This window comes from Sciurus vulgaris (genome assembly GCF_902686455.1).
Source record: "Sciurus vulgaris genome assembly, chromosome: 14".
NCBI lineage: Eukaryota > Metazoa > Chordata > Mammalia > Rodentia > Sciuridae > Sciurus > Sciurus vulgaris.
In genome coordinates, this window is record NC_136475.1 from 7933091 (window position 1) to 7946011 (window position 12921).

A 12921-nucleotide genomic window follows, 5' to 3' on the forward strand; every position below is an offset into this window, starting at 1 on the left:
CTGCCAAGATCCGAGCACGCATCATGCAGGGGTTTAATCCCCCAAGTCTTATGTTAAAGCATTAAGAGACCAGAAACTTCAGCTGCCTGTGGTGTTTAGAGGAGCGGCCTCTGAAAAGTGAGTATAAGGTTAGATTAGGTCATTGGGGTGGAGCCCAGGAGTGAACTCTTGTGGATTTGTGAGGGAGGGAGGGAGGGAGGGCACACACGGACACGACACGGAGGCCATGTGTTCCTGCCATGCTGTGACGCAGCCACCAGTGCCTGGCAGGAACCTGCCATATGCTGTTTGAACTTCCAACCTTCATACTGTGAGCTCAAGAAAACGCCTTTCTTTGTAAAACAGTTGGGCTCAGGTATTTCATTATAATAAAAAAGGGACTAACACAGTTTCTCTCTCCTCTGTGGTTGAAGAGAGTGCTGGGGGTGCTCACTAAGGGCCAGCAGGTGGGAGCGGACAAGAAGGCTACAGGGAGGGACAAGAAGGCTGCAGGGAGGGACCTAACCCAGCCAGGCCTCCCAGCTCCTGCCTCAACCCAGGGGATGCTCATGGCCTAGCAAGCGAGCTGCCAGATCCAACACAGCAGCAGAGGATGCCGGGGGAACTTGGAATCCCAGGTAAACGAGGCATAATTTTAAATACCCTATGCTTAGACTAAAGCATGATGCATTAGTTATCTGCAATTTAAATTTAATTTAATTTTACTCAGCAACCCAACTAGCCAGGCACCGTGCAGTGGCTGGATGTGTATAAACACATGTGCATTGATGGAAGCCATCCCACCTCACTGTCATCTGCCTGTTCACTTGGAGTCTGACTTCGATGTCATTGTCACAGGAGACAGGAGGAGAGGCAGGGCCCACCAACCTGGCTGGGGGCCTGTTTTTCCTGCTAACTCCAGACCTATGCACCTAAAGATGTGGATTACCCTTGTGCTTCAGTAGGAACAAAACCATTAAGGACCCTCTCATGAGTCAGGAGCAAGGTCCCCACACCCTGAGACCTGAAGCCAACTCAAGGGAGGCATGCATCCCTGGCAAAGCGGGAGATGGCACCTGTGGCCAAGGCTTGTTAAAAACAAAGAAAGAAACAAAGAGAAAGAAAAGGTGTGGGGGGGGGAGAGGTAGTTGGCACATATTTTTGTCATTTTACAACTAATTTCATTAAGCTGCTTGCTCACAGCTGGAAGAGGAGCCGTAGGAGCAATGAACTAGAAAGAAGCAAGAAAGACAGGCTAGGGAGCAGAAAGAGCCAGATTCTCCCTGGGCTCTTGGTGGTTATTATTATTTTGATTGACACAAAATAGTTCCAGATATTTACAAGGTACAACATGATGTCTTGATTCATCTCCACGTGGGTGGTGAACAGCGTGAATGTCACGTTGTGTTAACATACAGACATCCTTTTCCTCATCCTCCTCCACTCGGCCAGGGCAGGTTCTCCCTGGGGGCCTGCTACCAGCTCTTCAGAGGGGTGAACCCCACTGCAATGGAGGGACGGAGGGAAAGGAGGAGAGGGAAGGAGAGAGAGGGAGTCACCAAAGGAACACCAGGCTCGGCCAGCGGTCACAGAGGGTGCAAGGAGGTATGTTTTAGTCAGCTCTTTCGCTACTGTGACTAAAGGACCTGACCAGCAAAACCGTAAAGGAGGAAAAGTTTGGGGGCTCAGGTTTCAGAGGTCTCAATCCATACAAGGCCAGCTCCATGCCTCAGGGCTCCAGATGCGGCTGAACATCATGGCGGAAGAGTGTGGCGGAGGGAAGCAGCTCACATGGTGATCAGGGAGCAGAGGGCAAGGTCTCCACTTTCCAGATACAAATACGTACCCCCAAATCAGGCCCCCAGTGAACCACTTCCTCCAGCCACACCCCACCTGCCTCCAGTTACCACTCCGTTAATCCCACCAGGGATTAAGTCACTGATTAGGTTAAGACTATAGCCCAACCATTTCTCCTCTGAGCCTTCTTGCACTGTCTCGCGCGTGAGCTTTTGGGGGACACCTCGCACCCAAACCATAACAAGGTGGAACCCAAGAAGTCCAGGAGTAATTGGCTTGATGTCCTGTTCAACAGGGTGGCCCATGCCTGACACATTATGGGCCCCAGGGTATTTGTATCAGTTTGTATTGGTCACTTCTATTTTCTCTCCTTGAAACCTAAAGCCACAACTGCATCCTCTCTTTATTGATCTGATATTGGCATTTGTGGGGGGAGAGTACCTCCCTAAAATCAAGAGAAACTTTCATTTTCATAACAATGGCAATATAGGTCTTATAAAATCAAGAAACATTACCCTTAAATCAAGCTGAAAAATAAAAACAGATGAAGAAAAAGGAAGCATTGACATATGCAGTTGCTACTTCAGTTATATGTAAAGATGCAGATACACAAATGAATTTGTAAACGTGGGATATATAGGAACCCTCTGTAATGGGATCTAGTAATAATTGTCACAAATTTGTAAATAGTTGACTGAGAAGTGAACCAAGCTATCCTTTCCTCTTCTTAATAGTTTCAAATTTCACTGGGCAAAATTCAAGGAATTTGGTTTTCCATGCATGTAAAAACTTCTCTGATTTCATAATCAGGTTATTTGGATCCAACTTAAATTTTCATCTTAATTCAATAGTGCTGCTTCTTTTATGCTTATGAAGTTTTCAGGTCACATGAGGAAGTTCCTTAAAAATATCTCATGGTTTACAACTCCGGTTGTTTATAAGAATCATCTATGGGACTTAAATATGCCCACTCCTAATTCCTGAGGCACATCCCAGGCCAGGTGGATCAGAACTAATTGGTGGGTGACAAGAATATTTATTTTGTGGAAAGCACATCAGATAGCTTTCATAAGCATCTATCCAGTTTGAGAAATGCTAAAAAAGTAAGAACTAAATTAAAAACAACAACAACAACAAAGCCCATGTATCACCTCTGGCTGGGAGGATGAATTCAAAAGAGTGTAACGGAACCGGGAGGCTTTATCCAGGGTTAATGACAACTTCAGATGGAATCGAGGAGGTCAGAAGAAATGTCACAGGGTTACAGGATACCAGAGGGTTTTGCTCCATTAAGAATATCAATAAAAAATGGATGAAGTAAAAAATCATTTCCCTGTAGAGTTACGAGACAGTGAAGATTACAGGAAGGTTTGAAGAATCGAATTCCAAAGAGGGATGAGCATTTTTTGGTAGATTGGACATTGCATAGAGAACCTGAGGATATATACATGAACGTTATCCAAATTGACGCATAAAGAGAGACTTAAAAAAAAAAAAAAAGAGAGAGACCGACAAACAAGAACCTAATTCCAGTAAGATGTGGGACAATACGATGCAGTTTAACATTTGCATGCTTACATACCCAAGAGAAAGGAAAGAAAGACACTGGAAAGAAAATTTTTAATGAAATAATGGAGAAAATATTTCTAAATTTTATGGAAAATTTCAACCCACCAATTCCAAGGGTTCAACAAACACCAAACATTACAGACACAAAGAAAACCACACCTATGCCATTATAAGCAAACTCTGAAAATCAAAGAAAAAAGGAAAATCTTTAAAAAATCAGCTGAAGTGGGAGGAAAATTTACATCTATGAAAATAGTGGGGGGAAAAGTGGCTGTTCTTACAAGGACCGAGGAATCAAGAAGGCAGGAGAGTGGCCTCTTTCAAGTGCTCCAGGAAGACAGTCAGCTCAGAATTCTGTATCGTTGGCAATGTCCTTCAAAGAGAGAAAGAAAGAGGAGAGGAAAGAATGAAGGGAGGGACCCAGGAAGGGAGGGGAGAAGGGGACTTTCCTAAAGGCCTCAGCAGGGGAGTCCCTTGCTAGCAGACCTTCCAACGTCAGGAGCTAACAGAAATGTCGCAAGGCAAAACAAACATCAGTTAGACCCTTGGGCTACACAAGGAAATTAAGCATTTGGGGAATGGAATAAAAAGAAGTCAAATAAAATTCAGTTTCCCTTAGTTTTAATTGCTTTAAGACACAACTGTCAAAAAGAAAAAGAGCAGCCGCACAGTGAATGTTGGTGCTCAGGAGTAACAATGTGTTATGGGGTAACGATGGCGGAAAGAACCGGAGAGACGTGGGACTCTGCCACTTCCGGTCCCTGCTCTGCAGGAGAATCCCGCTGTTCTGAAGACAGAACTCTGATCCGTTAGAGATGTACGTGGTAAGTCCTGGGCCAACAACCAAAATATGCTCTTTAAAAAGTGTAAATAATATGTCAATAACAATGACACAATAGAATAATAAACAACATTCTGTTCACCCAAGAGCAGGCAGAAAATGGAAATAAAAAACACAGATGGAAAAAATAAAAATCAATTATAGGCTGACAGACTTGAATCCAAACATATCAGTAATCACTTTAGGTACGATTGGTCTAAACACACCAGTTAAAAGCTGGAGATTGACAAATTGGATAAAAAAGCGAGACCCAATTATTTGCTGTTAACAAGAAAACCACTTTAACAGCAGAGGTCGGCTAAACTAAAGCGTAAAGAAAGATGCGTCCTGAAAACATTAAACCAGAGCCCGGGCTGGATGTGCTACAGGCAAAATGGCCCTTAGGCCGAGGAGTAGAAACCATTATCAGGACCAATTTTCCAAGAAGGAATGACAATCCTACGTGTGTCTGCACCTCAAACTTCTTTTACAACAACTTCCAAAGTAACTGGAGTTAAAACTGGTAAAACTGAAAGGAGAAACAGACAAATGTATCCCAGTTGGCAATGTCAGCCTGCTTCTCTCAGTCACTGATAGAAGTAGGCAGAAAATTGGTTAGAATGTCCAATCTGCAAAGCACTGTCCACCAGCTGGACCCAGCAGACAGGACGAGATGCTTCTCTCGACTACAGAATGTGCATTGTTCTCAAGTATTCGTGGGACACTTCACACACACACACACACACACACACACACACACACACACACACACACTACAAATACACACTGGGCCAGAAATTTCAAAGAACAGAATTCATACCCAGGATGCTCCTGGACCACGAGAGCACTTCTAAATAATCCATGGGTCAAAGGGGAGGCTTCAAGGAAAATTCTTAACTATTTTTAACTAAACGAAAACACAACGTATCAAAACAGGGCTGCAGCTGCAATGCTTGGAGGGAAATTTTAGTCTTAAATGATTATATTAAGCAAGAAGAAGGGTCTCGGCACAGTAGTGTAAACTTTCACAGAGGGAGAGAGGGCGGGAGAGCGAGCGAAGCTACAGCAAGCAGAAGGAAATGAATGAAGACTGGAGTCCACAGCAATCACACTTCAACCAGAAAAACCACCAGCACTTCAAACACCGAAAACCAACCCGATCAGTGAGCCTCTACCCACTCGGATGAGGGAGGCCACCAAAGCATCTGGACTGAAGGAGGCGAAGTCGCTACTGGCCCCACAGATGGTAAATAGATGACTGAGGACATGACAACAGGCCATGGAGTCGACAGTGAGGGGAGGTGAATCCATCACTCGAGAAGTGAAGGCGAGAAAGATCGGGAATGGGCAAAACCGTCCGGAAGAGAACAAAGTCGGAAGGCCCCCCCCACCCAAGGTCAAGGCAAGTCGACTTATTGTTTTACAAAATTCGTGATAAAAGTGTTCGTCCCACTAGAAGGGGGACCGCTCCATCTGCTGAAGGGCATCTGCTGACGGCAGGGCGGCCAGCTCCCTGGGTCAAGCACGGGGAGGCCTCTCCGCCCCACCTCCGCTCCTCTGCACCGGGCAGGGCTTCAGCCAGTCCGCTAAGGCGGGAGGGAAACCGAAAAGCATCAATAGTGGCAAGAAGGAAAACCCTTTGTTCATATGTGATATACCGTGTGTAGGAAATCCTAGAGTCCACAAGGAATCTGCTAAATCGAATTAGTTAGAATACAGGACATAAGGTCAAAAATTGTTTATATTTCAATATATGCATCACAAGTAATTGGAAATTAAATTTTAAAAAGCAACCATTTGAATAAATGTATTAGAAAATGTGCAAGATCACTGTACCAGAAATCATATGCTGGATAGATAAAAAAACTTACATGCTCATCAACAAGAAAGCAAAGGACCCAATTTAAAAATGGGCGAAAGACCAGAACCGTGTACTACCTCCCTGAAACACTGGCAGTGTCTTAGAATGTTGGACATATATTTACCAATTACCCAGTAAGTCCTCTCTCTGTAATTCACCATTAGAAAAACGAAACGCTTGTGCAGGAGGGTCCCACCTGGTGGCTTATCCACCATTGCTAAAATCCCGGAAGCCACTCAAACACCCTCAGGGGAGAACGGAGAAGCCGGCCGGGCTTCCTCACTTAGAGTGCCTACTCAGGAATAGAGATCACTGCAATAATACTGTAATAAAGACTCCCCAACTCTCAGGAACGCTGAGGGACACCAAGACGGGACGTTGAAGGACACCAGACCCTGAAGAACGTACGATGGTCCACATATAGGAAGTTCAGGAGCAGGCAGCACCGAGCTATGGGAATGACAGTCAGAGAGCTGGCTGTCTGCTGGGGTGCTGAGGTGGGGGCTGGCTGCCAGGGCCTGGAGCTTCCCGGAAATGCAGACGTTCTTTTCTTCCTACATCTACTTACCGATGCATATCAACTGCACACATTAATGGGATTCACTGCGATATTTGCATCCCGCAGCCTGCAGTGATCAGATCCACCCTCCCCTCCCCCTCGCCCCCCACCCGTGCCTTCCCCGCCCTCGTACTCACTCTCCTACTTGGACATCAACTGTTTTTTCTTTTTAGTTTCCACATATGAGAGAGAACATGTGATATTTGTCTTTCTGTGTCTGGTTTATATGATGTCCTCCAGTTCCATCCCTTTTCCTACAAGTGACAGGATCATCTCCTCCCCCTCCTCCTCCTCCTCCTCCTCCTCCTCCTCTTTCTCGTTCCAGGGATTGCACCCAGGGATACTCAACCACTGAGCCACATCCCCAGTCCTTTTTATATTTTATTTAGAGACAGGGTCTCACTAAGTTGTTTAGGGCCTCCCTAAATTGCCGAGGCTGACTTTGAACTCCTGATCCTCCTGCCTCAGCCTCCCAAGCTGCTGGGATTACAGGCATGTGCCTGGCTGATTTCATTCTTCTTTATGGCTAAGTAATATCCCACTGTGTGTATGTGTATCATAATTTCTTTTTATTAATGCACTTTTATTATATAGAATAATAGGTTCCATTGTGGCATACTTGCAACAAAAGATGTTACATGTGCTGTTGAAATGTTTGCTACATGAGTGTGTGTTTGTCAAAACTCACTCAACTGTACACTAAAATCCATGTTTTACTATATGCAAATGAAACCTCTAAAACACTCAGAAACATTTTAAATAACAGAGGTTGGATGCATTTTTCCCAGTAGCTTGGATCCACCTCCATGTTGCTGGATCTGCAGATTTGCTGCTGGCCCACCCTGGAATACTGGCATCCACTCCCCACCTTGTGCCCAAAGAACAGAATGCAGCCCCACCACGCCCGCCAGGCCCAGGGCGCAGCACCTGCCTGTCAGCTGCTCACAGATGTGGCAGGTCCCACCCATCACCACCTCGCAGACCCCAGCGCCTGCTCACGCATCAGTGTGTGAATTTCAAACCCTGCCAACTCTTAGTCACTCAGACCCTGACGCCTGGAGCGGCACTGCACGCGGAGAGAAGGCGGAAGGCAGGAGGGACCACGTTTGGAGCTCTGTCCCCAGTCCACCTGCTCCTGGGCCCCGCGATCACAGGCAGAGTCCCGTTTCCTAGAGGGCAGGAATGACAACTCTCCACAAGACGCCCAGGCAGCCTGCGTCCCAGCACTGAGGAGGGGCCGCTGAGGAGAACCAAGGCGACAGCGTCACAGCCAGCGTAGTCAATACCCACCTCCTCCCCTACACACACCAACGCGCACACCAACGCACACACCTCGACCCAGCTCTGAAAACTCTACGGTCAATTTAGAACTTTCATCAGAAGGTAGAGTTTTAACTGTTCAAGTCTGTTATGTTTAGAAACTGGGAGAAGCATTGGTTTGTCTTCTCGAATTCACTTGGATTCCATTTGGCTGATAGATAACCAAGATTTGTTCTACCTTCTATTTTTTATTTTATTTATCTATTTATTGACTTATTTTTGGTACCAGGGATTGAACCCAGGGACACTTAACCACTGAGCCCCATCACCAGTCCGTTTTTAATTTTTTTATTTAGAGACAGGGTCTCACTGAGTTGCTTAGGGCCTCACTAAGTTGCTGAGGCTGGCTTTGAACTTGGGATCCTCCTGCCTCAGCCTCCCGAGCTGAGCTGGGCGCCACTGCATCTGGCTATTCCCCTCTTTTACCCTGGGCACCAGGTTTTAGCCACAGGCTCTTTCCTGCTCATGGTTAGAAAATGAGCCCAGTGCCTACCTCTCCTTTTAGTCCTTATGAATGCCAGGGCCTCCCACTTGCCTGGACAAAGCAACCCCAGAGCCATCTCACCTGCTGGCGAATATCAGGCCCAGGATGGTGGCCAGGTGAGGCATCAGCCAGAGCATCTGTGTTTGGTGCTCGATGATCCTCACCTCTTCCTTGGCTTTGGGCCCAAACTGCCTCTGGCTGGAGAGAATCAACAAGCACAATTTTTACTAAAATGTGGGAGCAACTTCCTGTCCGGAGCTGAAACTGCTACTCGCCTTTTTCTTTCAAGCAGTGTGTGATACAGAAACCTGGGTCTCCTACAAGGGGTTCAAACATCACACACCCCAAGACTCTGAAGGAAGCCCAGCGGAACTCCTGAACTCCCCTAAAATTAATCTTCCCACCACGGATATCTTGAAAGCAACGCATCTGTCTAATACACGCAGTAATCTTTACTCCTTAGCATTTACATGACATTTTACAGTTCCACATGCCCTGGGATCATTAATTACTCAGCTTTCCCAGGTTTGTGGTATAATTAATGGTCTGGGAGCCACGGCCCAGAACATATTTCAAAAGGGCATCCTCCACAGGGAGAGCCACGCTGACCTGCGCTCCCGTCAGCTGTGTGGAGGGCCGTTCCTCCCAGGGCATCGCCAGTCCCCGCAGGTCTATGCGCAAAAGGCCCCTCCCCATCTGCAGGAGGCTTTGTGCCCTGAGGACAGTGGCCACTTTGCCCTCCAAAGCAGTTGTGCCCAGGGGAGCAAAGCTTCCCTCAGAGCGTGTACAAGGTGGCGTGGGGCTGTCCCCCAGGCTATGCCCAAGGACAAGCCTCGCAGAACCCCAAAGCTGCAAAAGCCTAGGCCTGATGCAAACGTCTCCCTCTGCCCTGCCAGGCTGGTGCTCCAGAGCGCTGGGTCTGAAAGCGTTCCCTCTGAGCCGTGCCGAGCTTAATGTTGACTTTTTTTTTTTGGGGGGGGGGGTACCGGGGTTGAACCCAGGGGCACTCGACCACTGAGCCACATCCCCAGCCATTTCTTATATTTTATTTAGAGTCAGGGTCTGACTGAGTTGCTTAGGGCCTCACTAAGTTGCTGAGGCAGGTTTTGAACTTGGGATCCTCCTGCCTCGGCCTCCCGAGTTGCTGGGATCACAGCGTGTGGTGCCACACCAGGCTAACGTTGATTTCTTAAAGAATGACATCTGACACAAACACATGCACACACACATGAACGCACACACGTGAACACACACACACACACACACACACTGCACACTGTCAAAGGTCCAGAGCACACCTGTGCTGCAGACACCCTTGGACTGAGGATATAAATCAATCACTCAAAAAGAAAAGGGGAAGACCAAGGTATTTCAAAAATTTCAGATTTCATGAAGACTTTCTTAAACATAGTTTTATATTTTACTTAATATCATCTTTATTTGTAATCCAAAGAAAGGCACCCTAATGTCTCTCACGCAGAAGGCATCTAGAAGTAACAACGGGCCCTGTCCCACGGGAGGGAGGTGGTGAGGACAAATGACAAGCTCACGCCAGGGCAGCTGCTTGCAAACACTGTGAGCACAGGATTGTTTTCCAAGCTCGCTGACCACCACAGTCTAACCACCCCGGGAACACCACCCCACCCTGCCCTCGGTCCCTGCCCTTCCCTCTGTCCCTACATACACCCAACCACAGCAGGGCATGGCTCCAAGTGAGAGGCCGGACAGTCTGCAGGGAGAGCTCTCAGCTGGTGCTGGGTCACCAGGAGACCAGAAAAAAGACAAAAATCACAGATCCAATAACGGTGCCATCATAATGCTAGGTTATTGCTGTGGACTGAACTTGGGTCCCCACAAAATTCATATGTTAGAGCCCTAACCCCCAAGTGACTGTTTGGAGAAAGGACCTTTAGGAGGTAATTAAGGTTAAATGAAGTCACGGGGTGGGGTGCTAATCCAATAGGACTGGTGGCCTTATTCTTCACTTGTGCACTGAGGGAAGGTCATGTGGGGACACAGCAAGACAGCGCCATCTGCAAGCCAGGCCAAGAGAAACATCACCAAGATACCAGATCTGCCAGCGCCTTGATCTCAGGGTTCCAGCCCCCAGAACTGGAAATACATGTCTGTTGTTTTGTTACAGCAGCCTGAATGGTCTGATACGGTTATCTTTACATTTTTCCTCACTTTCTTAACTTTTAAATGCTGTGATTGTACTGTGACTTTATCTATGGTTGTTGTGGCTAAAATTTTATCAGGGGGACATCTCTGTGTCTGCTCTGTGTCTGGCAGTGCACAGGGGCTGGCTTCCATCAGGGTCAAAATGGGCAAGCGCTAGCCACTGAGCTCACCGCCCAGGATGCAGAGAGGACTCAGACAAGGTCGCTGGTGCCGCAAGAGCCTTGTGCCTGGCCCAAACTCCTGCCCCTTGTCAATCACCAGTATTTCACTGGAGGCAGACAAAATATCATTTCAGGGCACTCTACTCACACGGAGATGGCAAAAGAAGAGACCCAGTCTGACACCTTTTAGGTGTAGATTTGCTAAAAGGTCATTTTAAACATACAGTTTTAAACAGCATCCCACCAAATCTTCAGGGTCTGCCTGAAATCTCCTTGGTGTGGCGAGCAGCAGACACTCAGTGAAAGGAGGAAGGAACGAACCCTGAAATGAAGACGTGCAGAAGCACCTTCCCCTGTGACATGGGGGAGGTCTTCAGGGGCTGGCCTCACCTGACCTGTGGGGCCTCAGCTTCCCAGAGGTGGACCTTGCCATGCTCACCCCCACACTGCGACTGGGGTGACAGGCACACAGCGGAAGGAGACTTGCACCCTCAAGGGGCCTCAGGTGTCATGCCAACAGAGAGGAGCTAAGCTGAGCCTCTGCTGAATTACCAGGTCCTTTCGCAAAACTCAGGGATTTCCAAAGAATCTAAATTCCCAGCCTGTCTTGGAAAACAGGAAGACCCGCCATGCTGGGTTTCTTTCTTTTCTCATGCAAAGTGATTTGCTTCTGCACCTGTGAAGTACGTCCTGTGACGGTGACACCCAGGCAGCCATACGCATTCCACAGGCCACTGACTTACTGGGGACTCCTCAGGGAGCCACACGCTCTGGCTGAAGGCATACAGCGCAGGAGCCCGCCCAGCCTGACCCAGGGCTCCGCTCCTCCCGCCAGGCCCCTCCCCACGCTCTGCCCACCGCAGGCCTGTCTAAGCAGGGCTCTCTGCCCCCGCCAGCCCCATCCCCACCTCTTCTGATTCTCCTCCCCTCCTTGACACGCCCCCTCAAAACTCAAACCCAACCCATCCAATCAAAGCAGAAAGCCACTTCTCCTCCGAATGCCCTGAGCGCCCATCTGTGACCCCTCCCCTGAGGCCCAGCACCCTGTCCTTTCAGACTGGTACCATGTGCTCCACACCTGGGCCTTGCTGACCCTGGCGGGGGCTGCAGGGTAGCAATCAACGCCCTGTGGGCACACCTCTGCAGTGCAAGCTCAGGAACCCAGAGCCCACACCCCAACCAGCTCCTCTGTGAGGCTCTCGCAGGAAGCCACTGTGGCCACCCTGATCACCCAGGGCCAGGTGCCAGGCAACCGCAGGCAGCCCTAGGCCTCCGGTCCCACTAACGTGCTCCAAAGCAGCCAGTCCTCACCTGCGTGGCCGGCCTTGCCCACCCTTCTCCCTGCAGAGACCACAACAAAGGCTCTTGCCCTGCCTCCCTCAGTCCTGCTCCCTGCGTGTGGCATGGCTACCCCCCGATCCTGGAGCCATGAGCAGAGAGCTGTCTTCCCATGGCACTCCTTTCCTGAGCTGCTGGCCTCCCCGTGTCTGAACAATAGCAAAACCCACATTTTAAAACCCACAGCTCACTGAGGACAGAGGCCTGTTCCTCTCAGGGAGATGGGCAGCAGGAGGGCGGGCCCACTGTGCTGCGCTCCCCAGAGCTCACGCCAACCCACCCCCACTTCCCCTTGGAAAGTCTGCTCGTTCCTAGATGCTCCGAAAAAATAAACAAACAAACAAACCTTGGATATGAAGTGCTGGGCAGGGACCAGTGGCAGTTAGGAGAGGGATGAACGAGGGCAGGAGAGGCAGGACCAATGTCCGCCGGCACCAGCAGCTTGCCCACTGCTGGCGCTCTTGCCAGGGACCAGCAGGAAAGCCGTGGATAGGCAGACGGAAGCAGCACCTCACCCTCTCCCTCCCTGCCTACCCCTGGCCCAAGAGGCTGACCGTCCCCAAAGCATGGAGTAGTTTCTGCCCCTCTCAGCCACCTGATGTGCTCTGTCTTCTCCAGGGGAAACAGGACACTGAAGGCTAATGACCCTTCTCCCACCTGCAGACGCAGACAGAGTTTCAGGCTGTGATGGCCACCATCTGTCCCCAAGCTGCAGCAGAGAGGACTTCGAGACTCAGAGGAACCTGCCCTGCCACACTGAGGTCACCTCTTCTCGATGCTCCGAGGACACCTTGGGTGAGCTGTGGGCTGCCACAGACCAGGCCCAGCCTCTGGTCGCCAGCAGCCTGGCCG

At 49.1% G+C, this 12921-nt stretch overlaps 1 protein-coding gene across 1 annotated transcript in view; it reads right to left on the minus strand.

Annotated features, from left to right (window-relative positions):
- Nucleotides 1-12921, minus strand: part of ACOXL (acyl-CoA oxidase like) — a 331162-nt gene that overhangs the window by 183551 nt on the left and 134690 nt on the right. The window contains exon 8 of the mRNA XM_079109525.1: nt 8471-8587. Within this exon, the coding sequence (XP_078965651.1) occupies nt 8471-8587 (117 nt within the window). The remainder of the gene's footprint in view (nt 1-8470; nt 8588-12921) is intronic.